The 25,670-nt window shown below is 46.1% G+C and overlaps 2 protein-coding genes across 4 annotated transcripts in view; one reads left to right on the top strand and one right to left on the bottom strand.

Annotated features, from left to right (window-relative positions):
- ITPK1 (inositol-tetrakisphosphate 1-kinase) overlaps positions 1-15,705 on the top strand; it is a 255,430-nt gene extending 239,725 nt beyond the window's left edge. For both annotated transcript variants that reach the window (XM_082275448.1, XM_082275449.1), the window contains exons 10-11: positions 1,137-1,299; positions 15,178-15,705. In XM_082275448.1, coding sequence (XP_082131574.1) covers positions 1,137-1,299; positions 15,178-15,464 — 450 coding nt within the window. In that variant the 3' untranslated portion in view covers positions 15,465-15,705. The remainder of the gene's footprint in view (positions 1-1,136; positions 1,300-15,177) is intronic.
- A 6,806-nt stretch (positions 15,706-22,511) lies between these two features.
- Positions 22,512-25,670, bottom strand: part of CHGA (chromogranin A) — a 40,363-nt gene continuing 37,204 nt past the window's right edge. For both annotated transcript variants that reach the window (XM_082275447.1, XM_082275446.1), the window contains exon 9: positions 22,512-23,381. Coding sequence is in view for 1 of the 2 variants with exons in the window: in XM_082275446.1 (XP_082131572.1) it covers positions 23,298-23,381 (84 nt within the window). In the remaining variant the exon portion in view is untranslated. The remainder of the gene's footprint in view (positions 23,382-25,670) is intronic.

Genomic DNA, 25,670 nt, shown 5'->3' with positions numbered 1-25,670 from the left:
CCTTCCTTCCTTCCTTCCTTCCTTCCTTCCTTCCTTCCTTCCTTCCTTCCTTCCTTCCTTCCTCCCTCCCTCCCTCCCTCCCTCCCTCCCTCCCTCCCTCCCTCCCTCCCTCCCTCCCTCCCTCCCTCCCTCCCTCCCTCCTTACCTCCTTCCTCCCTCCTTACCTCCTTCCTCCCGCCCTACCTGCTTCCTCCCTCCCTCCTTCCTTCCTCCCTCCCTCCTTCCCTCCCTCCTTCCCTCCCTCCCCCCCTCCCTCCCCCCTTCCCTCCCTCTTTCCTCCTTCCTTCCCTCCCTCCTTCCCTCCCTCCCTCCTTCCCTCCCTCCTTCCTCCTTCCTTCCTCTAGTGAGATTTCTGCTCTCAAATTCTGGGTCTGAACATTTGCTGGCGCCATTGCAAGGGATCTCCACGCTATCTGAATAATTAAAAAAATGAAAAACCTATAAGGTCATAAATTCTTCCAGATACCAGCACCCCTCCCTCCGCAGGTCTATGCCAGTGTTACTCCATGTCTGAGAAGTTTAGGGGAAACTTAAAAGTGGACATTTGGTCCACTTTAGGTTTTCCCTGCTTAGGAGGACAATGCAGAGAGAGTCTGAACATCCAGAGACAAAAACAGAGATTCCATAACTAGAGTCTGTTATGGCTCGTTTCCACTGATCGGTACGGTTCGGTACGGTTCGGTACGGTACACAATTTTTGCCGTTTCCATTGTGAATGGTACCCTAATTCCGAACCGTACCATACCACTTTTTTGGGACCCTTTCGTTGGGGTACCAAGCACATTAGTACCGTACCAACAGGGTGGAGCTACACTCTGTAGAACTTTGATTGGTTGACAGAGAATCGTCCATCACAGCTTTCCGGCTACACCACGCTGATCATGAAAGGGTACTATTGGCAGTGGAAACGCAAGGTGTACCGTTCCGAACCAAACCGTACCACTCAGTGGAAACGAGGCATTAGAGACCCATCATTCCAGGGATTGCCTGAGCCCACTGCACTCCACCTGTAGCTGAAATATCACATCTGGGTGGGCTGACCATTCATATTATAACCTTATTTGTTACAGATCCAAGTCTCGTCACATCCTATCCTATTTTTATGGCCCTAATAACGTTTTCTTCTTTTGCTTCAGTTGGACCATGTGGAAGGCGTGTTTGAGCGGCCCAGTGATGACGTAATTCGCTCCATATCCAAAGCGCTGCGACAAGCTCTGGGAATCTCGCTGTTCGGCATCGATATCATTATAAACAACAAGACGGGCCAGCATGCGGTCATCGACATTAATGCATTCCCAGGTGAGTCTGCGCTGTACTTACAGCTACACAGTGTACGGTTGAAATGTTGGATCATCTGGCTGGTCTTTATTCACATTTGTATCCCTATTGAGATTTCCTATACAGATCTGATTTTCCCTTACTTCTGGTGACTGGTGCCAGCTGGGACAGGAAGTGAAGAAAAATCTGTCCATTGGTATCACAGATCACAACAAAACCTGAACCCTTCTTTACTCCATTCAAAACTATCAAAACATTTTTATGTGTGTTTGTTGGGTGTATATAGGGGAGGAGAATAACTAGAAAATGTGCCGGTGGAGGGTATAATCCCTATAGTAAATATATTGCAACAAAAGTTAGGTAGTGGGATTTTAAATATCCCTCCAGTGATCACACAAGTACACTTTTGCAAGAAAAAATGTGTACAAAATCTTTATTTTAAACAATAAAATATTTAAAAGCGCGTATCAAATTGTCACGGCTTGCATACTGATACCAGCAAAGCATTAGCCAATACAAAGAAGCATGACTGTTTGTCGAGATGAAGAACTAGGGTCAACAAGTTTCGTGGAAATGACAGCTTCCTCAGGACCTCTTATATCTATGTAGCACTGCCCCATTGAGAACTGCTGAATTCTTCACCTTTTTAGGATCCCTCTGGGTTACCGTTAGCAACTACATGCACAACTTAACACTTTACTTTCCGGCTCAGTCAATAATCAGTCTAGGGGGTTGTAGTTGTTTTTGTTGTTTTATTTTAAATTGGAGAGAAGGGATAGAGTGAGATACTCCAGAATTGAACTATTTACAGTTGATGAGGATTCCTATCTGAAGATGCAGCCAAGCTGCAGATTCACCTTGCCACTAGATGAATTTAACCATTTGCCGACCGCCGCAAGTACATTTACTGTGGCGGTCAGCCCCTCCTGGGCTAGCCCAGGAGCCTGTAGGGGGCGAGCGTGCGCCACCGGAGGTGCGCTTCCGCCACTGCTCGTTCCCCCTGCATCCCCATGCGTGTGACCGGCGGGTCCGATGTCCGCCGGCCACTCGCGATCTCCCGGTGGAGAGGGAGAAAGGCAGGCGGCTGATGTAATCAAAGCCGTCAGTCATACTCCCTGGTGTAACTGCAGAGATTACACGATCCTGCTATGTAGGATCGTATGTCTCTGTGGTTACATGAAAAGCCACACCCCTTTACAGTTAGAAGCACGCCCCTAGGGACACATTAAACCCCTGCATCTCTAATAAAGTTAACCCCTTCCCTGCCAGTGTTATTTTAACAGTAACCGTGCATATGTATAGCACTGATTACTGTAGTAATGTCACTGGTACCCCCAAAAGTGTCAAAAATGTCAGTCAAGGGTCCGATCTGTCCGCCGCAATGTCGCAGTCCCGCAAAAAAATCGCAGATCGCCGCCATTACTCGTTAAAACAAAAAAAAAAACAATAAAAATGACAGAAATCTTTCCCTTAGTTAGTAAACGCAATAACTTTTGCGCAAACCAATCAAAATACGCTTATTGTGATTTTTTTTTAACACAAATATGTAGCAGAAAACAAATTGGCCTAAAATGTTAAAAAATGTTGATTTTTACATTTTTTGGGGGGGAATTTCATATAACAAAATGTGAAAAATATTGTTATTTTTTCAAAATTTTCGCTCTTTTTTTGTTTATAGCGCAAAAAGTTAAAAAACGCACAGGTGATCAAATACCACCAAAAGAAAGCTCTGTTTGTGGGAAAAAAAGGACGTAAATTTCATTTGGGTACAGCGTTGCACGACCGCGCAATTGTCCGTTAAAGTCACGCAGTGCCGAATCGCAAAATAGGTTCTGGTCTTTGAGCAGCCAAATCCTCGGGAGCTTAAGTGGTTAAGGTAAAGTCTCTGAAGTGAAGACTTGATTGAGCAACTATCTTCAGGGTACTCGCCTAGCACCCCCTTTCATTCCACCAGCTGACACCCGTTCTCTAACTACTCTACTCCGGGGTGGCCCCCTCACAGGTCAGGCCCTCAGACACGATCCCCTGTACTCACTATACTGTTTTTCCAGGTTCTCCAGTGTCTCAACCCCTCTAGTAAGCTCTCCTGGGTTCAGCACCTTCCTTCTGGTTTACCAGGCCGACTGCCTGTGACCACATGCCACCAATGCAGAGGAGGAGACAGCCGTCACCCTCCCTCCGGGACTCTACTCACCAGCCAAAGACCCCGAGCACAGGTGCTCCTTGCTTTTATACCACACCCCACAATGCACCGGGACAGCAGTCTGTGCCAATCACTGGGGCTGTATCAAAGCCTGTGTACCCATTGGTCCGGTTTCCTCCACTGTCCAAAATGCCTCCCTATTGGACCAGTGTGAAACATTCCCTAGACCAGATCAATCACACACTGAGCACCATGAGCAGATCTAACTCACAGATCCTGCTCTCTGTTAAGCAGAAAACAATATAGAATTTCCCTGCTGCTTCCCTGATAGGCAGACAGAGCCAAATACTATACTCTCTCTTTAGCACCTACCTAGGAGGGCGCTACATCTACATGATTACAAAAGTCGATTTATTTTTCTCTGGGGATGATCTTTCTCCCATGGGCCGTCGAGACTGGATATTCCACTACTACATCTTTGTAATAATGTGTGAAATCCGTTGACCCTAGCTCAGGGATCCTCAAACTACGGCCCTCCAGCTGTTGCAGAACTACACATCCCATGAGGCATTGTACAACTCTGCCATTCACAGACAAGACTAGGCATGATGGGAATTGTAGTTCCTGAACAGCTGGAAGGCCATAGTTTGAAGACCCCTGGCCTAGCTCTTCATCTTGACAAACAGACTTATATGTTTGTATTTTAAAATGTTTTGCTGGTATCAGTATGTAAGCCATGGCAATTGGATACGTATTTTTACAATTTTTAACAATAAAAAAAAAAGATTTTGTACATATTTTTTTCTTACATACAGTATCTCACAAAAGTAAGTACACCCCTCACATTTTTGTAAATATTTTATTCTATCTTTTCATGTGACAACACTGAAGAAATGACACTTTGCTACAATGTAAAGTAGTGAGTGTACAGCTTGTATAACAGTGTAAATTTGCTGTCCCCTCAAAATAACTCAACACACAGCCATTAATGTCTAAACCGCTGGCAACAAAAGTGAGTACACCCCTAAGTGAAAATGTTCAAATTGGGCCCAATTAGCCATTTTCCCTCCCCGATGTCATGTGACTCGTTAGTGTTACAAGGTCTCAGGTGTGAATGGGGAGCAGGTGTTTTAAATTTGGTGTTATCGCTCTCACTCTCTCATACTGGTCACTGGAAGTTCAACATGACACCTCATGGCAAAGAACTCTCTGAGGATCTGAAAAAAAGAATTGTTGCTCTACATAAAGATGCCCTAGGCTATAAGAAGATTGCCAAGACCCTGAAACTGAGCTGCAGCACGGTGGCCAAGACCATACAGCGGTTAAACAGGACAGGTTTCACTCAGAACAGGCCTCACCATGGTTGACCAAAGAAGCTAAGTGCACGTGCTCAGCGTCCTATTCAGAGGTTGCGTTTGGGAAATAGACGTATGAGTGCTGCCAGCTTTGCTGTGGGGGGGGGGGGGGGGGCGGGGGGTCAGCCTGTCAGTGCTCAGACCATACGCCGCACGCTGTATTAAATTGGTCTGCATGGCTGTCATCCGAGAAGGAAGCCTCTTCTAAAGATGATGCACAAGAAAGTCCGCAAACAGTTTACTGAAGACAAGCAGACTAAGGACATGGATTACTGGAACCATCTCCTGTGGTCTGATGAGACCAAGATAAACTTATTTGGTTCAGATGGTGTAAAGCGTGTGTGGCGGCAACCAGGTGAGGAGTGCAAAGACAAGAGTGTCTTGCCTACAGTAAAGCATGGTGGTGGGAGTGTCATGGTCTGGCACTGCATGAGTGCTGCCGGCACTGGGGAGCTACAGTTCATTGAGGGAACCATGAATGCCAACATGTACTGTGACATACTGAAGCAGAGCATGATCCCCTCCCTTCAGAGACTGGGCCACAGGGCAGTATTCCAATATAACGACCCAAAACACACCACCTGTGTGATCACTGGAGGGGTATTTAAAATCCCACTACCTACCTTTTGTTGCAATCCATCCAAAAATAAAATAAATTTGTGGCCAGACCTTTAGAACACCTTGACGTCGCCTGCCTCCATTATGCTGATTGGACAGCTTACAGTGTAGGGCGAACAGTCAAACAGCAAATCAAAGGAATGTGTAGATCTGTCCTGCTTGACTACAGAACACTTCCCCCACACCTCATCTTCACCTCCATAGCATAAGCAGGGGGTGTTCTATAGTCCAGCAGTGGGAGAACTAGGTGGGGCTGACAACACTGTTTGAGATTTCAATGCAGCAGAAGCAGAGCGGTCAGCTCACTACAGGAAGGTAGAACCTCACTGGATTTTTGATAGATCACCAGGTCATTTGTCTGTTCTTGCAGCATTTCAATGGATGAATCATTGGGTACTGTATTTTATTTATTTATTTTTTTGTGGCCCCAATATTACAAAAGTGTCAATTCAGGTCTTGTAGGATGCCAATCATACTATATGATATAAGCCTCCTATAGCACTCATATGGGTTGCTCACTGTGACCTTTTCCATTCTGTACATGTTATCTGATCTCCAGGACACAGTGCAGGCAAGTACAAAAAAAGCAGAAGCTGCAGAATGTTCCAGCACCTCCATCCATGTTAATGACATTTTGGTATTAATATGAAGAGATCTCTGCTTCTTCCCATCCATAGTGTAGTGAGACTGCATAAAATGAACTGTTCTCTCTCCAGCATAAATATGCAGCAAACACGATCCGTTCTCATTATCGCTTTTACAGATTAAAGTCCTAGTCCACCTAGCATCAGGATTAGAGGGCATTATCCATGGAGAAGAACACCCAGCTAATTAAAATGGCAAGAGCAGTTATATGACGAGACGATGAAATACAAAATGATCAACGCTCTCACCTTCACAAACTACATACTGATCCTTCAGAACATCGGAGGTCTCTAGTCAGTGAAGACTTGGACAGGCACATACACATATATTACTTTTCTTATATTTATATTGTATATAGATTTCCCTCTCCCTCTCCTTCCCCTTCTCTCTCCCTCTCCTTCCCCTTCTCTCTCCCTCTCCTTCCCCTTCTCTCTCCCTCTCCTTCCCCCTCTCTCTCCCTCTCCTTCCCCCTCTCTCTCTCCCTCTCCTTCCCCCTCTCTCTCCCTCTCCTTCCCCCTCTCTCTCCCTCTCCTTCCCCCTCTCTCTCCCTCTCCCTCTCCTCCCCCCTCTCTCTCCCTCTCCTTCCCCCTCTCTCTCCCTCTCCCTCTCCTTCCCCCTCTCTCTCCCTCTCCTTCCCCCTCTCTCTCACTCTCCTTCCCCCTCTCTCTCACTCTCCTTCCCCCTCTCTCTCACTCTCCTTCCCCCTCTCTCTCACTCTCCTTCCCCTCTCTCTCACTCTCCTTCCCCCTCTCTCTCCCTCTCCTTCCCCCTCTCTCTCCCTCTCCTTCCCCCTCTCTCTCCCTCTCCTTCCCCCTCTCTCTCCCTCTCCTTCCCCCTCTCTCTCCCTCTCCTTCCCCCTCTCTCTCCCTCTCCCTCTCCTCCCCCCTCTCTCTCCCTCTCCTTCCCCCTCTCTCTCCCTCTCCCTCTCCTTCCCCCTCTCTCTCCCTCTCCTTCCCCTCTCTCTCCCTCTCCTTCCCCCTCTCTCTCACTCTCCTTCCCCCTCTCTCTCACTCTCCTTCCCCTCTCTCTCCTTCCCCCTCTCTCTCCTTCCCCCTCTCTCTCTCCCTCTCCTTCCCCCTCTCTCTCCCTCTCCTTCCCCCTCTCCTTCCCCCTCCCTCTCCCTCTCCTTCCCCCTCTCCTTCCCCTTCTCTCTCCCTCTCCCTCTCCTTCCTCCTCTCTCTCCCTCTCCTTCCCCCTCTCCTTCCCCCTCCCTCTCCCTCTCCTTCCCCCTCTCCTTCCCCTTCTCTCTCCCTCTCCCTCTCCTTCCCCCTCTCTCTCCCTCTCCTTCCCCCTCTCTCTCCCTCTCCTTCCCCCTCTCTCTCCCTCTCCTTCCCCCTCTCTCTCCCTCTCCCTCTCTCTCCCTCTCCCTCTCCTTCCCCTCTCTCTCCCTCTCCCTCTCCTTCCCCTCTCTCTCCCTCTCCCTCTCCTTCCCCTCTCTCTCCCCCTCTCTCTCCCCCTCCCTCTCCCTCTCCCTCTCCTTCCCCTCTCTCTCCCCCTCCCTCTCCTTCTGCTTGTGTCTCTCTCTCTCCATCTCCCTCTTTCCTCTCGTGTCTCTCTCTCTCTTTCTGCTCGTGTCTCTCTCTCTCTTTCTGCTCGTGTCTCTCTCTCTCTCCTCTCGTCTCTCTCTCTTTCCTCTCGTCTCTCGTCTCTCTCTCTCCTCTCTCGTCTCTCTCTCTCCTCTCTCGTCTCTCTCTCTCTTTCTCCCACTAGAAGTGTATACAGAAGCGGGAGATCTTAAAGTAGGACAGAAAATGGCAACAATCTATTCTTGGTGTGCGGTTTAGGAGGTCAGCGATTATCCTTATTGGCCTTACAGGGAGATGGTGTAAAATAAATCTGTCACTAGCTGAATACATGAGAGAAATGAAAAAAGTTGATGTCGCTGTCACTGTAAAACGCATTTCAAAATCTTTATTAGATCCAGAAATATCAGCTGAAGGTATTTGCGATTCTTGACCCTTATTGTAACTAAGACATCCAAAATGAAAACTATTATTTACAAAGTAAAGGAATTAGGAGGCTTCATACTTTTCCTTTTTGCTGTCCCAGTTATATTTTTGGGATGTGGCATCGTAGGTGTTTTTTTCAGAGACATGGAAAATGCTTTTTTTTTTTTTACCCCTACAGTAGATCATGCTTGGACCCGCCTCTTTCTGTCTCCTAAAATGCCCTCTTGCTCAGTACAGCCCCTCCTTCACTGGGGGCAAACAATAGAAGAAAGAGGGTGGAGGGTAAAGCGGATCTTCACTGCATCTGGGCATCACAAACCAAAAAACATTTGTTTGTAATATTCAAAGCAATTTCCCCCATCCACCCCTTTCTTCATGCTTTATTTTGTTGGAAAATCACTTTGAAAGACACCCCCCCCCCTCACCGACATTTGGCCTATGTGTATTGCAGCCGGTCCAAACTGAATCTGGCTGAGCATGCCTGAAAACCCAGCTCCCGACCGGCTCCCTGACCAAAGTGTTCTGGCGGGGGGGCCACCCCCCTGTCAGAACACAACAGTTTAGCAGGGAAAATTGCTGTACTAACATTGGAACGTTAGTACAGTGGCTGTCAGTTTTTTTTTTTTTTTTTTTCCAATTAACCCACTGGGTTGATAGTGTGTACTAGGCTTAAGGGCAAATTTTTTATGTAACCTTTACTTCCTTGAATCCATCTGCCCTTAAGCATGCATTCAGGAGAGTGTGCTTAGCTGAGAACACTCCGCCTCCTCTCCTCCCCTCCTGAAGACTTGTGGGTTACTTAAAAAGTAACCCAGTTGTTGACCCTCCTGAGGACTCCTGGGATGTATGACATCATTTTCCTAGGCAAGAAACCAGGAAGTAACTGAAGAAATGTAAAAATAAATGTTAAATCTTTTTTTCCTTTTTTATTCATTTTTTATTATTTTATTTATTATATTAAAAAAAAAAAAAAAAGTTTCAAACAAGTACAGTTGTGCTCAGAAGTTTACATACCCTGGCAGAATTTAGGATTTCTTGGCCATTTTTCAGAGAATGTGAATGATAACACACAAATTTTTCTTTCACTCATATTTAGAGTTTGGCTGAAGCCATTTATTATCAATCAACTGTGTTTACGCTTTTTAAATCATAATGATAAACTACCCAAATGACCCTGATCAAAAGTTTACACACCCTGGTGATTTTGGCCTGATGACATGCACACAAGTTGACACAAAGGGGTTTGAATGGCTATTAACCACTTAAGCCCCGGAAGATTTTACCCCCTTTCCTGACCAGGGGGTATTTTGCGATTCGGCACTGCATGACTTTAACGGACAATTGCACGGTCGTGCGGCGCTGTACCCAAATTAAATTGACGTCTTTTTTTTCCCACAAATAGAGCTTTCTTTTGGTGGTATTTGATCACCTGTGCAATTTTTTTGATCATGTGCTATAAACAAAAAAAGAGCGACAATTTGGCAAAAATAACAATATTTTTCACATTTTTTTATATGAAATTCCCCCCAAAAAAATGTAAAAATCTAAATTTTTTTAAATTTTTGGCCAATTTGTTTTCTGCTACATATGTTTGGTAAAAAAAATCACAATAAGAGTATTTTGATTGGTTTGCGCAAAAGTTATTGCGTTTACTAACTACAGGAAAGATTTATGTAATTTTTATTGGTTTTTTTTTAACGAGTAATGGCGGCGATCTGCGATTTTTTTTTTTTTTTTTTTGCGGGACTGCGACATTGCGGTGGACAGATTGGACCCCTGAATGACATTTGTGACACTTTTGGGAGTACCAGTGACATTACTACAGTAATCAGTGCTATAAATATGCACTGTTACTGTAAAAATCACACTGGCAGGAAAGGGGTTAACTTTACTGGTGATCGAGGGCGAGCGACGTAGTACTACGTCGCTTTGCCTGTAAGCGACTGAGTGCCGCAGTAAATATACAGGAGGTGGTCGGCAAGGGGTTAAAACAAGTACAACAGAAGTTTACACACCCTGACAGAATTTATGATTTCTTGGCCATTTTTCCGAGAATATGAATGATAACACAAAAACTTTTCTTTCACTCATGGTTAGTGTTTGGCTGAAGCCATTTATTATCAATCAACTGTGTTTACTCTTTTGAAATCATAATGACAACAGAAACTACCCAAATGACCCTGATCAAAAGTTTACACACCCTGGTGATTTTGGCCTGATAACATGCACACAGGTTGACACAAAGGGGTTTGAATGGCTATTAAAGGAAACCATCCTCACCTGTGATCTGTTTGCTTGTAATTATTGTGTGTGTGTATGAAAGGTCAATAAGTTTCTGGACTCCTGACAGACCCTTGCATCTTTCATCCAGTGCTGCACTGACGTTTCTGGATTCTGAGTCATGGGGAAAGCAAAAGAATTGTCAAAGGATCTGTGGGAAAAGGTAGTTGAACTGTATAAAACAGGAAAGGGATATAAAAAGATATCCAAGGAATTGAGAATGCCAATCAGCAGTCTTCAAGCTCTAATCAAGAAGGGGAGAATGAGGGGTTCTGGTGAAACCAAACCACGGTCAAGAAGACCAACTAAAATTTCAGCCACAACTGCCAAGTAAATTGTTCGGGATGCAAAGAAAAACCCACAAATAACTTCAGGTGAAATACAGGACTCTCTGAAAACATGTGGTGTGGATGTTTCAAGATGCACAATAAGGAGGCTCTTGAAGAAAGATGGGCTGCATGGTCGAATCGCCAGAAGAAAGCCATTACTAGGCAAATGCCACAAAGTATCCTGCTTATAATATGCCAAACAGCACAGAGACAAGCCTCAAACCTTCTGCCACAAAGTCATTTGGAGTGATGAGAACAAAATTGAGCTTTTTGGCCACAACCATGAACGCTACATTTGGAGAGGAGTCAACAAGGCCTATGATTTAAGGTACACCATACCTACTGTGAAACACGGAGGTGAATTGCTGATGGTTTGGGGATGTGTGAGCTACAAAGGCACAGGAAATTTGGTCAGAATTGGTGGCAAGATGAATGCAGAATGTTATCAAAAAATACTGGAGGAAAATTAGCATTCATCAGGCCGGCTAGTACTTGGACATTCCAACATGACAATAATCTTAAATACAAGGCCAAGTCCACCTGTCATTGCTTCAGCAGAATAAAGTGAAGGTTCTGGAGTGGCCATCTCAGTCTCCTGACCTCAATATCATTTAGCCACTCTGGGGAGATCTCAAACGTGCCGTTCATGCAAGACAGCCCAAGAATTTACAGGAACTAGAGGCTTTGTGCCAGGATGAATGGGCAGCTTTACCATCTGAGAAGATAAAGAGCCTCATCCACAAATACCACAAAAGACTTCAAGCTGTCATTGATGTTAAAGGGGGCAATACACGGTATTAAAGACCTGGGGTATGTAAACTTTTGATCAGGGTCATTTAGATAGTTTCTGTTGTCATGATTTAAAAAGAGTAAACTCAGTTGATTGATAATAAATGGCTTCAGCCAAACACGAACCATGAATGAAAGAAAAGTTTTTGTTTTATCATTCATATTCTCTGAAAAATGGCCAAGAAATCATAAATTCTGCCAGGGTGTGTAAACTTATGAGCACAACTGTAGATATGATAAACTTTCCTATTTATTTACTAAAGCTAGAAGCAGGAGGAGTAAAAGGAATCAATGTTGATTGGAAGAGTGAAGATCCACTTTAATCACTGACATTTAGCAAACAAGAAGAATGGGAAGTCATAGCTTCAGCATTCATCCATGTTCTGGGTTAGGTCATAGCTTCAGCATTCATCCATGCTCTGGGTCAGGTCATAGCGTCGGCATTTATCCATGTTCTGGGTCAGGTCATAGCTTCAGCATTCATCCATGTTCTGGGTCAAGTCATAGCTTCAGCATTCATCCATGTTCTGGGTCAAGTCATAGCTTCAGCATTCATCCATGTTCTGGGTCAAGTCATAGCTTCAGCATTCATCCATGTTCTGGGTCAGGTCATAGCTTCAGCATTCATCCATGTTCTGGGTCAAGTCATAGCTTCAGCATTCATCCATGTTCTGGGTCAAGTCATAGCGTCAGCATTTATCCTTGTTCTGGGTCAAGTCATAGCTTCAGCATTCATCCATGCTCTGGGTCAGGTCATAGCGTCGGCATTTATCCATGTTCTGGGTCAGGTCATAGCTTCAGCATTCATCCATGTTCTGGGTCAAGTCATAGCGTCGGCATTTATCCATGTTCTGGGTTAGGTCATAGCTTCAGCATTCATCCATGTTCTGGGTCAAGTCATAGCTTCAGCATTCATCCATGTTCTGGGTCAAGTCATAGCTTCAGCATTCATCCATGTTCTGGGTCAGGTCATAGCTTCAGCATTCATCCATGTTCTGGGTCAAGTCATAGCGTCGGCATTTATCCATGTTCTGGGTCAAGTCATAGCTTCAGCATTCATCCATGTTCTGGGTCAGGTCATAGCTTCAGCATTCATCCATGTTCTGGGTCAGGTCATAGCTTCAGCATTCATCCATGTTCTGGGTCAGGTCATAGCTTCAGCATTCATCCATGTTCTGGGTCAAGTCATAGCTTCAGCATTCATCCATGTACTGGGTCAAGTCATAGCTTCAGCATTCATCCATGCTCTGGGTCAGGTCATAGCTTCAGCATTCATCCATGTTCTGGGTCAGGTCATAGCTTCAGCATTCATCCATGTTCTGGGTCAGGTCATAGCTTCAGCATTCATCCATGTTCTGGGTTAGGTCATAGCTTCAGCATTCATCCATGTTCTGGGTCAAGTCATAGCTTCAGCATTCATCCATGTTCTGGGTCAAGTCATAGCTTCAGCATTCATCCATGTTCTGGGTCAGGTCATAGCTTCAGCATTCATCCATGTTCTGGGTCAAGTCATAGCTTCAGCATTCATCCATGTTCTGGGTCAAGTCATAGCGTCAGCATTTATCCTTGTTCTGGGTCAAGTCATAGCTTCAGCATTCATCCATGCTCTGGGTCAGGTCATAGCGTCGGCATTTATCCATGTTCTGGGTCAGGTCATAGCTTCAGCATTCATCCATGTTCTGGGTCAAGTCATAGCGTCGGCATTTATCCATGTTCTGGGTTAGGTCATAGCTTCAGCATTCATCCATGTTCTGGGTCAAGTCATAGCTTCAGCATTCATCCATGTTCTGGGTCAAGTCATAGCTTCAGCATTCATCCATGTTCTGGGTCAAGTCATAGCGTCGGCATTTATCCATGTTCTGGGTCAAGTCATAGCTTCAGCATTCATCCATGTTCTGGGTCAGGTCATAGCTTCAGCATTCATCCATGTTCTGGGTCAGGTCATAGCTTCAGCATTCATCCATGTTCTGGGTCAGGTCATAGCTTCAGCATTCATCCATGTTCTGGGTCAAGTCATAGCTTCAGCATTCATCCATGTACTGGGTCAAGTCATAGCTTCAGCATTCATCCATGCTCTGGGTCAGGTCATAGCTTCAGCATTCATCCATGTTCTGGGTCAGGTCATAGCTTCAGCATTCATCCATGTTCTGGGTCAGGTCATAGCTTCAGCATTCATCCATGTTCTGGGTTAGGTCATAGCTTCAGCATTCATCCATGTTCTGGGTCAGGTCATAGCTTCAGCATTCATCCATGTTCTGGGTCAGGTCATAGCTTCAGCATTTATCCTTGTTCTGGGTCAGGTCATAGCTTCAGCATTCATCCGTGCTCTGGGTCAGGTCATAGCTTCAGCATTCATCCATGTTCTGGGTCAGGTCATAGCTTCAGCATTTATCCTTGTTCTGGGTCAGGTCATAGCTTCAGCATTCATCCATGTTCTGGGTTAGGTCTTAGCTTCAGCATTCATCCATGTTCTGGGTTAGGTCATAGCTTCAGCATTCATCCATGTTCTGGGTCAAGTCATAGCTTCAGCATTCATCCATGTTCTGGGTCAGGTCATAGCTTCAGCATTCATCCATGTTCTGGGTCAGGTCATAGCTTCAGCATTCATCCATGTTCTGGGTCAAGTCATAGCTTCAGCATTCATCCACGTTCTGGGTCAGGTCATAGCTTCAGCATTCATCCACGTTCTGGGTCAGGTCATAGCTTCAGCATTCATCCATGTTCTGGGTCAAGTCATAGCGTCAGCATTTATCCATGTTCTGGGTCAAGTCTTGGCTTCAGCATTCACCCAAGTTCTGGGTCAGGCCAATAGGGAAGAAACACTACATCACACACTCTCTAGTGCTCCAGAAGTGAAGACTTCCAGATGTTTAAAGCATACAAGTGTAGGAATTATCTGTTGCCACCCCCCTCAGATAGGGGAATCTCAGGAAATCGCTGTAAAAAGCACACACAGGAAGGTGCAAATGCCAAGTGCATTACTATAACTGACGTGGAGGGCAGGCAGCGGCGGCGGCTTCCCCTGCGTCTCCTCCTCCTTGGCCAATAGCATGGCCTCTCCTTTTGGCCTATCGAGAAATGGGTCTCAGGACCCGCTTCCTGATTGGCTGGGAGGAGAGTCAGTGTGATTATAGCAAATATTAATTTGCTATTGTCACACAACTGGGTGGGCTCAGGGCGCAGTGCTCTGCGCCCCGAGCCCACCCTTTTTTGAAGCCTATTAGAGCCTCTGGCACTAATCACGTGCTTAAAAAAAAAAAAACATTGGAATGTCCGGCGCTCTGCATGTAGATTAGGGGGCTGGACGAATGAATGGGGGGGGGGCGCCCCTTCCCCCCCCCTACCCCAATGGACGGGCCGCCACTGGTCCCTTGAAATAACAGGCCTACATGTCCCGGGGGATGCACCCCCTTCCTTAGAGGTTTTTGGCTCTGAGGAAGGGGGTGCGTGCCCCAAAACTTGGGTACCTGGTTTATCAAGGGACAGATTGCGCTATATGGCGCTGTCCCAGTGCTGGAAGAGACTTATTGTGATTTGACGCTCATTATTCAGCAACATTTGTGAGTGTTTTTGGGTGTTCTTTTGGTCAATAAAGGTAATAATAATAAAGGTCATAGTAATGTACTAGACGTCTGTGTCTTTTTAAAGCAATAGCGAAGCAAGGACGACGGTCTCCAGAGCCATCATTGCCAGCTCCACCATTTACTGTATGTCCTAACAGGTTCTTTTTAGTCCTAAATGACAAGAAGTGTATTGTCACACGATGACTCATGGTGCCTTCTGTGTTTCAGGGTATGAAGGTGTTCCGGAGTTTTTTGGGGACCTTTTGAACCATATCACTGCCCTCCTTCAGCGCCCGGAACCGAATTCCAGTAAACCTCAGCTGGAGCAGACCAGCGGGATCCTGGGAGATCGTCTGTGCTGTGCCCCTGCTAGACTAGAGCCCTGGGGTGTGGAGAACGACGCCAGCGGAGCCGTCAAGCTGCAAAGCCAGAGACTAGCGTGTAATTCTGCCGTATCCACCAGCTTCCAGCAGCACTGCGTGGCGTCTTTGGCGACCAAGGCTTCGTCTCAATAACACCGCAAATGCAACAAACAATGGACACAGAGAGGAGAAGCAGGGCGATTTCAGGGACAGGAGTCTTTTTTTTTTTTTTTTTTTTTGGGATAACATCTGAGCACTTGTGAATCAGTCCTGACGAGACCGGGCGTGTAGCCGCCCCACAGCCGGTTAACAAAATGCAGTTATTTCCACCATTGCACTTGTTGGGTTAAAAAAAAAAAAAAAAGACCACACCACTTCATCAGGGGACCATTGCACATATCTGCGTGTTTCTCCCAGCGAGAATATTCAAAATTTGCTGGAGAAAAAAGTGCACTAATAAAAAAAAAAAAAAAGAAAAAAAAGTGACAAAGGTACTGCTGTCAGTTAAAAAAACAAAATAAATAAAATGCCAGAGAGACCCAGAAACAGGACTTTTCAAAATGATTTAGAAAAAAAAAATGGAATTATTTTTAAAGAAAGAAATTTTATTCTGTAAATGCAGATAGTAAATATTATCCAGTCAGAGTCAGCCGCTGGTGATGTAATTAGTAGACTTTCTAATTTTTTTTTGTTTGTTGAATTATTCGTTTTAATGCTCTTTTTAGTACTCTGCACCTTGCTCTGTTCAAGTAGTTCAGTGGTAGCTTAACCCGAAACATCTGATCACTAATCCTTCCTGCCGCGGGTAAATGCGACTGCCAGAGAGAGAGAGAGGCTGGAGCCACGTGAAATGCGCCACACCTCTGTCAATTACGCAAGCACTTCCATGTCATTTCACCGTGTCGTACGGATGGGCCTTCTATTATTTTTAGTGCAAGTGAAAAATTTGACTTTTTTTTTTTTTTTTATAAATATATATAAAAATGTATATACTGTTGCATTTGTCCTGCTGATTAAAACGGATGTACTCTATGACTTGTAGCACTGCGTCAAGAATTTATTGCAGATGGGGTGAACATCGTTACACTGTGCTAACCCTGGGTAACCAATCATCCTTTTGTTCCATAGCAGAAGGGGAACACTGGCACTTGTACTGTCTTATTAATGACCCACACTGTGACTTTGTTTTTCAGATCGTGGTTATATTATGGCATGCAAGCTTCTCTGAGAGTAATAGTCCTAACATTATCTGGGACCTTTCACAGCTTAAAGTGCACCTGTCACAAACTAATTATGCAGGCTGCCATTGCTTAGAATGCTGATGTTCCTATACTTTTCATTCCCCCTCCCCTTGTCCCTGTCCCTCTCCCTTTCCTCGTCCCTTTCCCTCCCCCTTTCCCTCCCCCTTTCCTCGTCCCTTTCCCTCCCCCTTTCCTCGTCCCTTTCCCTCCCCCTTTCCTCGTCCCTTTCCCTCCCCTTCCCTTCCCCTCCCCTTCCCTTCCCTTGTCCCTTTCCTTCCCCCTTCCCTTGTCCCTTTCCTTCCCCCCTTCCCTTGTCCCTTTCCTTTCCCCTTCCCTTGTCCCTTTCCTTTCCCCTTCCCTTGTCCCTTTCCTTTCCCCTTCCCTTGTCCCTTTCCTTTCCCCTTCCCTTGTCCCTTTCCTTTCCCCTTTCCCTCACCCATTCCCTGCCTCTTTCCCTGCCCCTTCCCTTTCTTCTTCCCTGCCCCTTTTCTCTTTCCTTCCCCTTTCCTTCCCTTCCTTCTGCCCCTGTCCCTTTTCTATTTCCTTCCCCCTTTCCCTTCCCTTCCTTCTGCCCCTGCCCCTTTTCTATTTCCTTCCCCCTTTCCCTTCCCTTCCTTCTGCCCCTGCCCCTTCCCTTTCTTATTCCCCTGCCCCTTCCCTTCCTTCTTCCCTTTCTCCTTCCCCTTCCCTTCCTCCTTCCCCTTTTCTCTTTTCTTCCCCCTTTCTTCCCCCTTTTCCCTTTTCTTCCCCCTTTTCCCTTTTCTTCCCCCCTTTCCCTTTTCTTCCCCCCTTTCCCTTTTCTTCCCCCTTTCCCTGTCCCCTTTCTTTCCCTTTCATTTTCCTTCTATTTCTCCTTCCCTTCCCCTCTTTTTCCCCTGCCCCTTTCCCTCTCTTTCCCTCACCTCCTATTTCCCCTGCTTCTGTCCCCATTCCCCTATTCCTTCCCCCTCCCCTATCCCTTCCATTCTCCTTTCCCCTAGTCCTTTCCATTCTCCTTTTCCCTATTCCCTTCCATTCTCCCTTCCCCTATTCCTTTCCATTCTCCCTTCCCCTTCCTCTGCCCCTTACCTTTCGCTATCTCTTCCCCACAGCCTTCTATTCTCCCTTCCCCTACCCCTTCTATTCTCCCTTCCCCACAACCTTCCATTCTCCCTTCCCCTATCCCTTCTATTATCCCTTCCCCTACCCCTTCCATTCTACCTTCCCCTATCCCTTCTATTATCCCTTCCCCTATCCCTTCTATTATCCGTTCCCCTATCCCTTCTATTATCCCTTCTGTTCTCCCTTCCCCTATCCCTTCCGTTCTCCCTTCCCCTATCCCTTCCGTTCTCCCTTCCCCTATCCCTTCCGTTCTCCCTTCCCCTATCCCTTCTGTTCTCCCTTCCCCTATCCCTTCCGTTCTCCCTTCCCCTATCCCTTCCGTTCTCCCTTCTATTCTCCCTTCCCCTACCCCTTCTATTCTCCCTTCCCCTACCCCTTCTATTCTCCCTTCCCCTATCCCTTCTATTCTCCCTTCCCCTATCCCTTCTATTCTCCCTTCCCCTATCCCTTCTATTCTCCCTTCCCCACAACCTTCTATTCTCCCTTCCCCACAACCTTCTATTCTCCCTTCCCCTATCCCTTCCGTTCTCCCTTCCCCTATCCCTTCCGTTCTCCTTTCCCCACAACCTTCCGTTCTCCCTTCCCCTATCCCTTCCGTTCTCCCTTCTATTCTCCCTTCCCCTACCCCTTCTATTCTCCCTTCCCCTACCCCTTCTATTCTCCCTTCCCCTACCCCTTCTATTCTCCCTTCCCCTACCCCTTCTATTCTCCCTTCCCCTACCCCTTCTATTCTCCCTTCCCCTATCCCTTCTATTCTCCCTTCCCCTATCCCTTCTATTATCCCTTCCCCTATCCCTTCTATTCTCCCTTCCCCACAACCTTCCGTTCTCCCTTCCCCTATCCCTTCCGTTCTCCCTTCCCCCTATCGCTTCTATTCTCCCTTCCCCTACCCCTTCTATTCTCCCTTCCCCTATCCCTTCTATTCTCCCTTCCCCTATCCCTTCTATTATCCCTTCCCCTATCCCTTCTATTCTCCCTTCCCCACAACCTTCCGTTCTCCCTTCCCCTATCCCTTCCGTTCTCCCTTCCCCTATCGCTTCTATTCTCCCTTCCCCCTATCGCTTCTATTCTCCCTTCCCCTATCCCTTCTATTCTCCCTTCCCCACAACCTTCTATTCTCCCTTCCCCACAACCTTCTATTCTCCCTTCCCCTACCCCTTCTATTCTCCCTTCTCCTATCAATTCTATTCTCCCTTTCCCTACCCCCACCCCTTCCATTCTCTCTTCCATTCTCTCTTCCATTCTCTCTTCCATTCTCTCTTCCATTCTCTCTTCCATTCTCTCTTCCATTCTCTCTTCCATTCTCTCTTCCATTCTCTCTTCCATTCTCTCTTCCATTCTCTCTTCCATTCTCCCTTCCATTCTCCCTTCCATTCTCCCTTCCATTCCCCCTTCCCCTATCTCTTTCATTCTCCCTTCCCCTATCTTTTCCATTTTCCCTTCCCCTATCGCTTCCATTCTCCCTTCCCCTATCTCTTCCATTCTACTTTTCCCTATCCTTATTACTTTCCCTTCCCCTATTATTCTCCCTTCCCCTATCCCTATAATTCTCCCTTCCCCTATCCCCAACCTTCCCCATTCCATGCCCTGTCCCTTCCACCTTCCCTTGCGCTTATTCCAATGTTTTGGCCTCAATGCTTTCACATTTCTAACCTGAAATAAAGTATAGAGATAAGTATTATGACGCTTGTTCAGAACATACGTTGTTCAAATCTGTGATGCATAAATACTGCAGTCAGGTACAGCCAGGGAACTAGCATCAAATTCTCTACAATGTATTTTTAAGATGTAAAATTAACAGAAGCCTTCGTTAGAGACACCTGTATGAGCCTGTTGGATATCCCATTTCAAATGAATGGCCATTAATATGAAGTTGTCCTCTATCCCCCCCATGGCTAATTGTATAGACTTGGTCCCTCTTTGTGGCTTTGACACCCTTCACTTTTCTGGGAAGCCCCCCTCCCCACATGGTCATTAATAGGGAGTTGGTCCCCCTTTGGAGCTATAATATCCTCCACTCCTTTGGGAAGGCTTTTCACAAGACTTTGGAGTGTCTGTGGGGATTTGTGGCTATTTGTGAATTTGGGTACTGATGTTGGATGAGAAGACCTGGCTCATCCTCAGCATTCCAATTCATCCCAAAGGTGTTCAGTAGGATTGAGGTCAGGACTCTGCAGAACACTTGAGTTCCTTCACACCAGACTGGTCAATCCATGTCTTTATGGCGCTGGCTTTGTACACAGTAATGCCGGAACAGAAAAGGACCTTTCCCAAACTGTTACCACAATGCTGGAAAAGCACAATTCTCTACAATGTATTTGTATGATGTATTATTAACATTACCGTTCATTGGAGATGCTTGATCATCACACCGGTATCAGCCTGTTAAGCATCCCATTTCAAATTCATGGCCATTAATGCAGAGTTGCCCTCCAGTTGAGTCCCCATTTATGAGGTCCGGTACTGATGTTGGTTGGGAAATCCTGGCTCACTATCAGTTCCAATCCATCCCAAGGGTATTTAGTAGGGTAGAGGTCAGGGTTCTATGCAGGACACTCCGGTTCCTTCTTGGAACAGGAGTGTCCGGAGAATGGAAAGCATAGGGGAAGGGAGAATGGAATGTTCATCCATGTCTTTATGGAGCTGGCTTCGTACACAGGGGTGCAGTCATTGTGAACCCAAAGGGTCTTCCTCAAACTGTTATTAGGAGGGGGGAAGACCACAATCGTCTAAAAGTGGGGTATTGAATTAAAATTCATGGAGGACCAATCAGTAAAATTTTCTTCCAGCAGAGGTCCGAATCTCATGATGTTTCTTTGTCTAAGGTCCTTCTCATCACAGCCCCCCTCATTTTATTTTGCAATCCCCATTCTCACATCAGTGTTCCCGGTCCCCTGCACATGAGTCACCCACTTTAGTTCAGTTCCCCTTCATATTAAGGTCCACTGCCCCCCTTCGCACAGCCCCCCTCCCACAGCACTGGCCTCTTCAAATCAGCCCCACCACAGAATTGCCCGTCTTTACATCACATCTCCCCCCCTCAACACTGGCCCCCTTATAATTATTACCCCCACCACAGAATTGCCCCCCCTTTACATCACATCTCCCCCCCACAGCACTGCCCCCTTCAGATCTCCCTACACAGCACTGCCCCCCTTTTCATCCCACGACCCCCCACAGCATTGACCCTGTTTACATCCCACTCCCAACACTGCCCCCCTTACATCACGTCACCCTGACAGCACTGCCCTTCTTCAGATCTCCCTCCACAGCACTGGCCCTTCACCCCCCCCCCTCCCCACCAACACACACAGCACTGTCCCCCTACAAATCAACCTCCCCCACCAGCACTTGCCCCCCTTCACATCACTCTCACAGCACTGCTCCCTTTACATCTCCCCCACTTGCCCTCTTCACATTCCTCTCCCCCCACTTGCCCCCTTCACATTCCTCTCCCCCAGAGTACTGCTCCCCTTTACATCTCCCTCCCAGCACTGCCCCCCTTTACATCTCCTCACCATGGCACTGCCCTCTTAACATCATCCCCTCCCCACACCACACACAGAACTGCCCCCTAAAAATCTACCTGCCCCCCTTTACATCTCCCCACTTGCACCCTTTACATTACTCTCCCATAAGAGTTCTGCTCCCCTATAACATCACGCTTTTGCCACAATAATGTGTTCTGCCCCTTCACATTTGCCACCCCCTTCAAAACACACACATACACAGCACTGCCGCTTTCAAATAACCCCCCCCCCCCCCAATTACAGCCATGTCCTCTTGCCTACCTTACGCAGAGGGAAGAGCAGCTGGGAGGTACAGTAGTACTGGATGTGGGCTTTCCAGGTTAACTTTTCATATTAAGCTGGTGATTGGTTGCTAGGGCTGCCCAGTGTCCTAGTAACCAATCACCTGCTAGTTAACCTGTAAAGTTAACTCGTGCAGCTCCCGCCCTCCATCCAGTACAGCTGTGCCTCCCACTCTCTCATTGCTGTCCCCTCCTTCCCGCTCTCTGCACTGCCTTGAGAATGACAACGGCGGAGGCTAGTGGGGAAAGGAAGGCTCCTAAACCTTGGGTCCAGATGGGACAGTGGCTCGGTCTGGATCTGGACCGCGGTCCTCCATTTAGTGATGCCTGGTCTAAAATGTCTTTGTATGATGCAGTATTAACCTTCCCTTCACTGGGAAACACCTGAACGCCATTATTTGGAGCAGGGGTGTCAAACTGGCGGCCCTCCAGCTGTTGCAGAACTACAAGTCCCATCATGCCTCTGCCTGTGGGAGTCATACTTGTAACTGCAAAGCCTCATGGGTCTTGTAGTTCCGCAACAGCTGGCAGTGTCATCCTAAGAGCATTATAGACCCCCGGGCAATACAGTGCACTGGGGCCCCGCCTACACAATCACCCATGAGAATAAAAATGCAAATTATCAATAAGGCGATATTTATTTGTACAGCAGTGCCAGGCTAATGACAGCTTCGAAGTTCAGCAGCTGGGTCCGGGGAACACGGACGGGAGTCAGGTGCCCTGTGCCCATGGAGGTGGACAGGCATTCCTGCAGTTTTGGGCTCCCTTTCCATGGCCCAAGTGGCCCGACAGCAGCGCAGGTGCTTGCCACCTGCTAAGTTCAGCCGCGGGATGCACACGGGAGTCAGGACTAATGCTTGGCTGGAGCTGGGTCACTGGGCAGGTGGGGCCCCCAGGCAACTGCCCAGCATGCCCATTCGGTAAGACAGCCCTGACAGCTGGAGGGCTGCCAGTTTGACACCTGTGATTTGGAGGGTGGCCAACATTCTTAACCTTATAGTGTAAACTGATGCACAAAGCAATGTCGTAAATGAAACACGAGACGCAAAGGAAAAAAAATCTCATTTTATTTCCCTGTAAATTATTTTTACAACAGAATAGACCTCCACTCCCAGATTTAATCAAAAAGTAACAAGTTATTGCAATATGTCAATCTAACATAAAAATGACAGTTGTACTAAAAAGCGTTTAACGTCCAAACTGAAGCCATAATAATAAAAAATAAAAATTGAGATGTCATCAGATTCATCCCTTCGATCATCGGACACCTTCGTATTGCCTCTGACGCGCCTGAAAATGGATCGAAAAATAATCTGTGCCGAAAGCTAATCCCCCCCCCCACACCCAGAAAAAGATGAATGTGTGTGACGACCTTACCGCATGACAGACTGGTGAGAACAATGAAATAAAACGAGTGCGCGTGTAAAGTAAACTTGTCATGAGAGCCTTACAGGGGCGGCCATTGATGATCTCCTGAAAAATGGCTGTTTTACTGACCTCCGGCTGGAAATTTCCGAGTCACGGACTTGGCACAAGCATGCAGGTCAGGAAAAATCAGAGAAAAGTCCCGGTCTGCATGCTTGTTCTGAGACACTAGGCTCTGATTGAAGCCAGAGGACCAGAATAACAGCCAGGCGGTTAGCATTTTATGACGAAAGGTCAGCATTGGCAGCATTCTAAGTCTCTCTTGTGAAAGGTTTGCTTTAACCCCACTCCTGCCATAAGGGTTCGCAATGTGTTTTGCCCATGGCAGTCGTAGGGTTAATGTTGGACACGCATGTAAAAGGTGCAATGGTGTAAATTTTTATTTTTTTTTAATTGTTGGATCGTAGTTCATCCCCTCCTCAAATCATGCAGTTTGTGGGCGACGTTTTCCAGCTCAGCCTCGATAGCAGCCAGGCTCTCCAGTTCTTGATCCTGCAAGAAAGAAAAAAAAAAAATCTAATTTTCATCAGAATTTTATAATAGAAAATCAATAACCCACATTGACCGCTAAGATCTTTACATTACATCAGTATTTGTTGGATGAATGTCAGAGGCATTTGCCCAACCCACAAAAAAATTATAATCGTATTCGTTTAAAACACTGATTTCCTATGATCGCCATCTAGTGGCCATAAGGCAGGATTTTTCATGGTTGAGTTAGTTCAGGAAAATACTACATTATGGACACTAGAGGGAACTGATGATCATCACAAGCAGGGCCCTCTAATTACTCCTGTATCGAATTGTATTGTAACTGTATTGTCTGCCCTCATATTGTAAAGCGCTGCGCAAAATGTTGGCGCTATATAAATCCTAATAATTATAATAATAATATAATAACAATCACTGTATTAAAGGGTAACTCCACTTTCGTGGGGAAAAAAAAAATCGGCAAATAAAGAAAAAAACAATATAATGTATACAATTGCGATACAAATCATATTGTGATTGAACGTTATTAAAAATGACCTTTCCTTTTCAATCTGCAGCTGTTGTTTTCTGAAAATGCAATACAATATGGACGCCTGGAGGTGTTCTGTACACAGAATGTATACTAGGGCTGGGCGATAAAACGATAACGATATGTATCGCGATAGACACGTGATCGATATCAATAAAAAAATTGTTCGATAAAACGTTTGATATTTTTCCTTAAGCAGTCTCACTCATAGCGCTGCAAGTCGGCTTCTATTCCTCCTGCTTTTTCTCTTTTTTACAGTTGGAAGTTGCCGCTTACTTGCTCGGAGGCTATGATTGGATAGCGGTTAGGTACTGATTGATTTTCATTGGGACTTTGGAGGCATTTTTCGATTGGTCCTGGATTCATTTCCGGTTCATCCGAGGTACGCTTCCTCTGTCCTTAGCAATGTGCGGTTGGCGCTAGCGGTGGGGGAGGTGATTGGCTGGATCAGACGCCGCTCCTCCCTTTCTGACTCTTGCAGCCATTTAATGGGGTGATCGGCGGTCCTGAACCACGCCCCCTGATGACGTCACGCTTTGACGAAACCGGTAGGGGACCGGTGATCGTCCGCCCTGTGTATACCCTGTAGTGTCCTCCTGTTTTACATCGCAGGAGACCGGGCTGCAGCTACCGCACCATCCATTCAGAGATCCCCGGAGGATTTTACCTGGATGTGGAGGTCACATCTTTTCAACTTATCACCTGAGCTTCTTATTGGACTTTTTCCTCTCCACGGACTCTCCTTCTACTGTTTTTTCAGTACAATCTGATACATTGTGGAAATTCATCTATATACATATATCAGTGATTGCCTGTTTTTGTGTTTTCCATCAAGCGCTGCATACTTCTGTTTTCATTTTTTCTTCTTCGTCGGAAGCAAACAGAGGACGCGAAGCAAGTATGGTTGTGTTGACATTTTATTGTCTTAAGAACTGAGGGGATTATGATCAGAGGAAGGTTAAGTTTAAAATAAAAATGTTTAAATGTAACATTTTTCTCCTGGTCCTTATTTTAAATGGGTAATAAAAAATATCAATAATTATCGATATCGACCGATATGAAACACTGATATCGTGATACAGTTTTCAGCCATATCGCCCAGCCCTAATGTATACTGACCACACCCCCAGAAACATCATTTCCTGCTTGTGTGATTGGCTCACCAATTTTCCCAGAAGTCTGCACTAAGATACAAGTCAGATTTCTGGCATCCCCTGCAACAAAAATCTCATTTTTTGGTGAGATGCTCCCAATAGGAACACGTCTAAAGGGATGCAAGCCCAGCAGATTTCCTCATTAGTGCCCTGCAGCTGCCACAGCTGATAGATAATTCTGAAACCACTCCCATTAGACCCACTCAGCACAGAGGAACAAGCAATGATTTCTTCAGAATAACAAAAGGTAGGAATCTGCAACAAAGTTTGTTACAATCCTTGCAATGTACAGAGATCACCCAGAGGGGAATGTTTTTTTCTCAACAAAAGTGGAGTTACACTTTAATCAAAATATGTCCTGAATTTGTGAGGGCTGTGCATATGGTTGTGACATTCGTTCAGTACATTTTTTTAAACTCCTAACAGTTAAATTAGAAGTAAACCTAGTTAGTAAAATCTCATAAAAGCTTTAGCATGTTAATGTAATTCAAAGAGGAATTACAAATCTTTTAACCACTTCAGCTCCGGAAGATTGACACCCCCCTTTTTTTTTTTCCCACAAATAGAGCTTTCTTTTGGTGGTATTTGATTACCACCCCCCGCTTT

Source organism: Pelophylax lessonae (genome assembly GCF_965119305.1).
Source record: "Pelophylax lessonae genome assembly, chromosome: 13".
NCBI lineage: Eukaryota > Metazoa > Chordata > Amphibia > Anura > Ranidae > Pelophylax > Pelophylax lessonae.
Note: the sequence above shows the minus strand (reverse complement) of the source record. Positions and strands in the feature narration are given on the sequence as shown.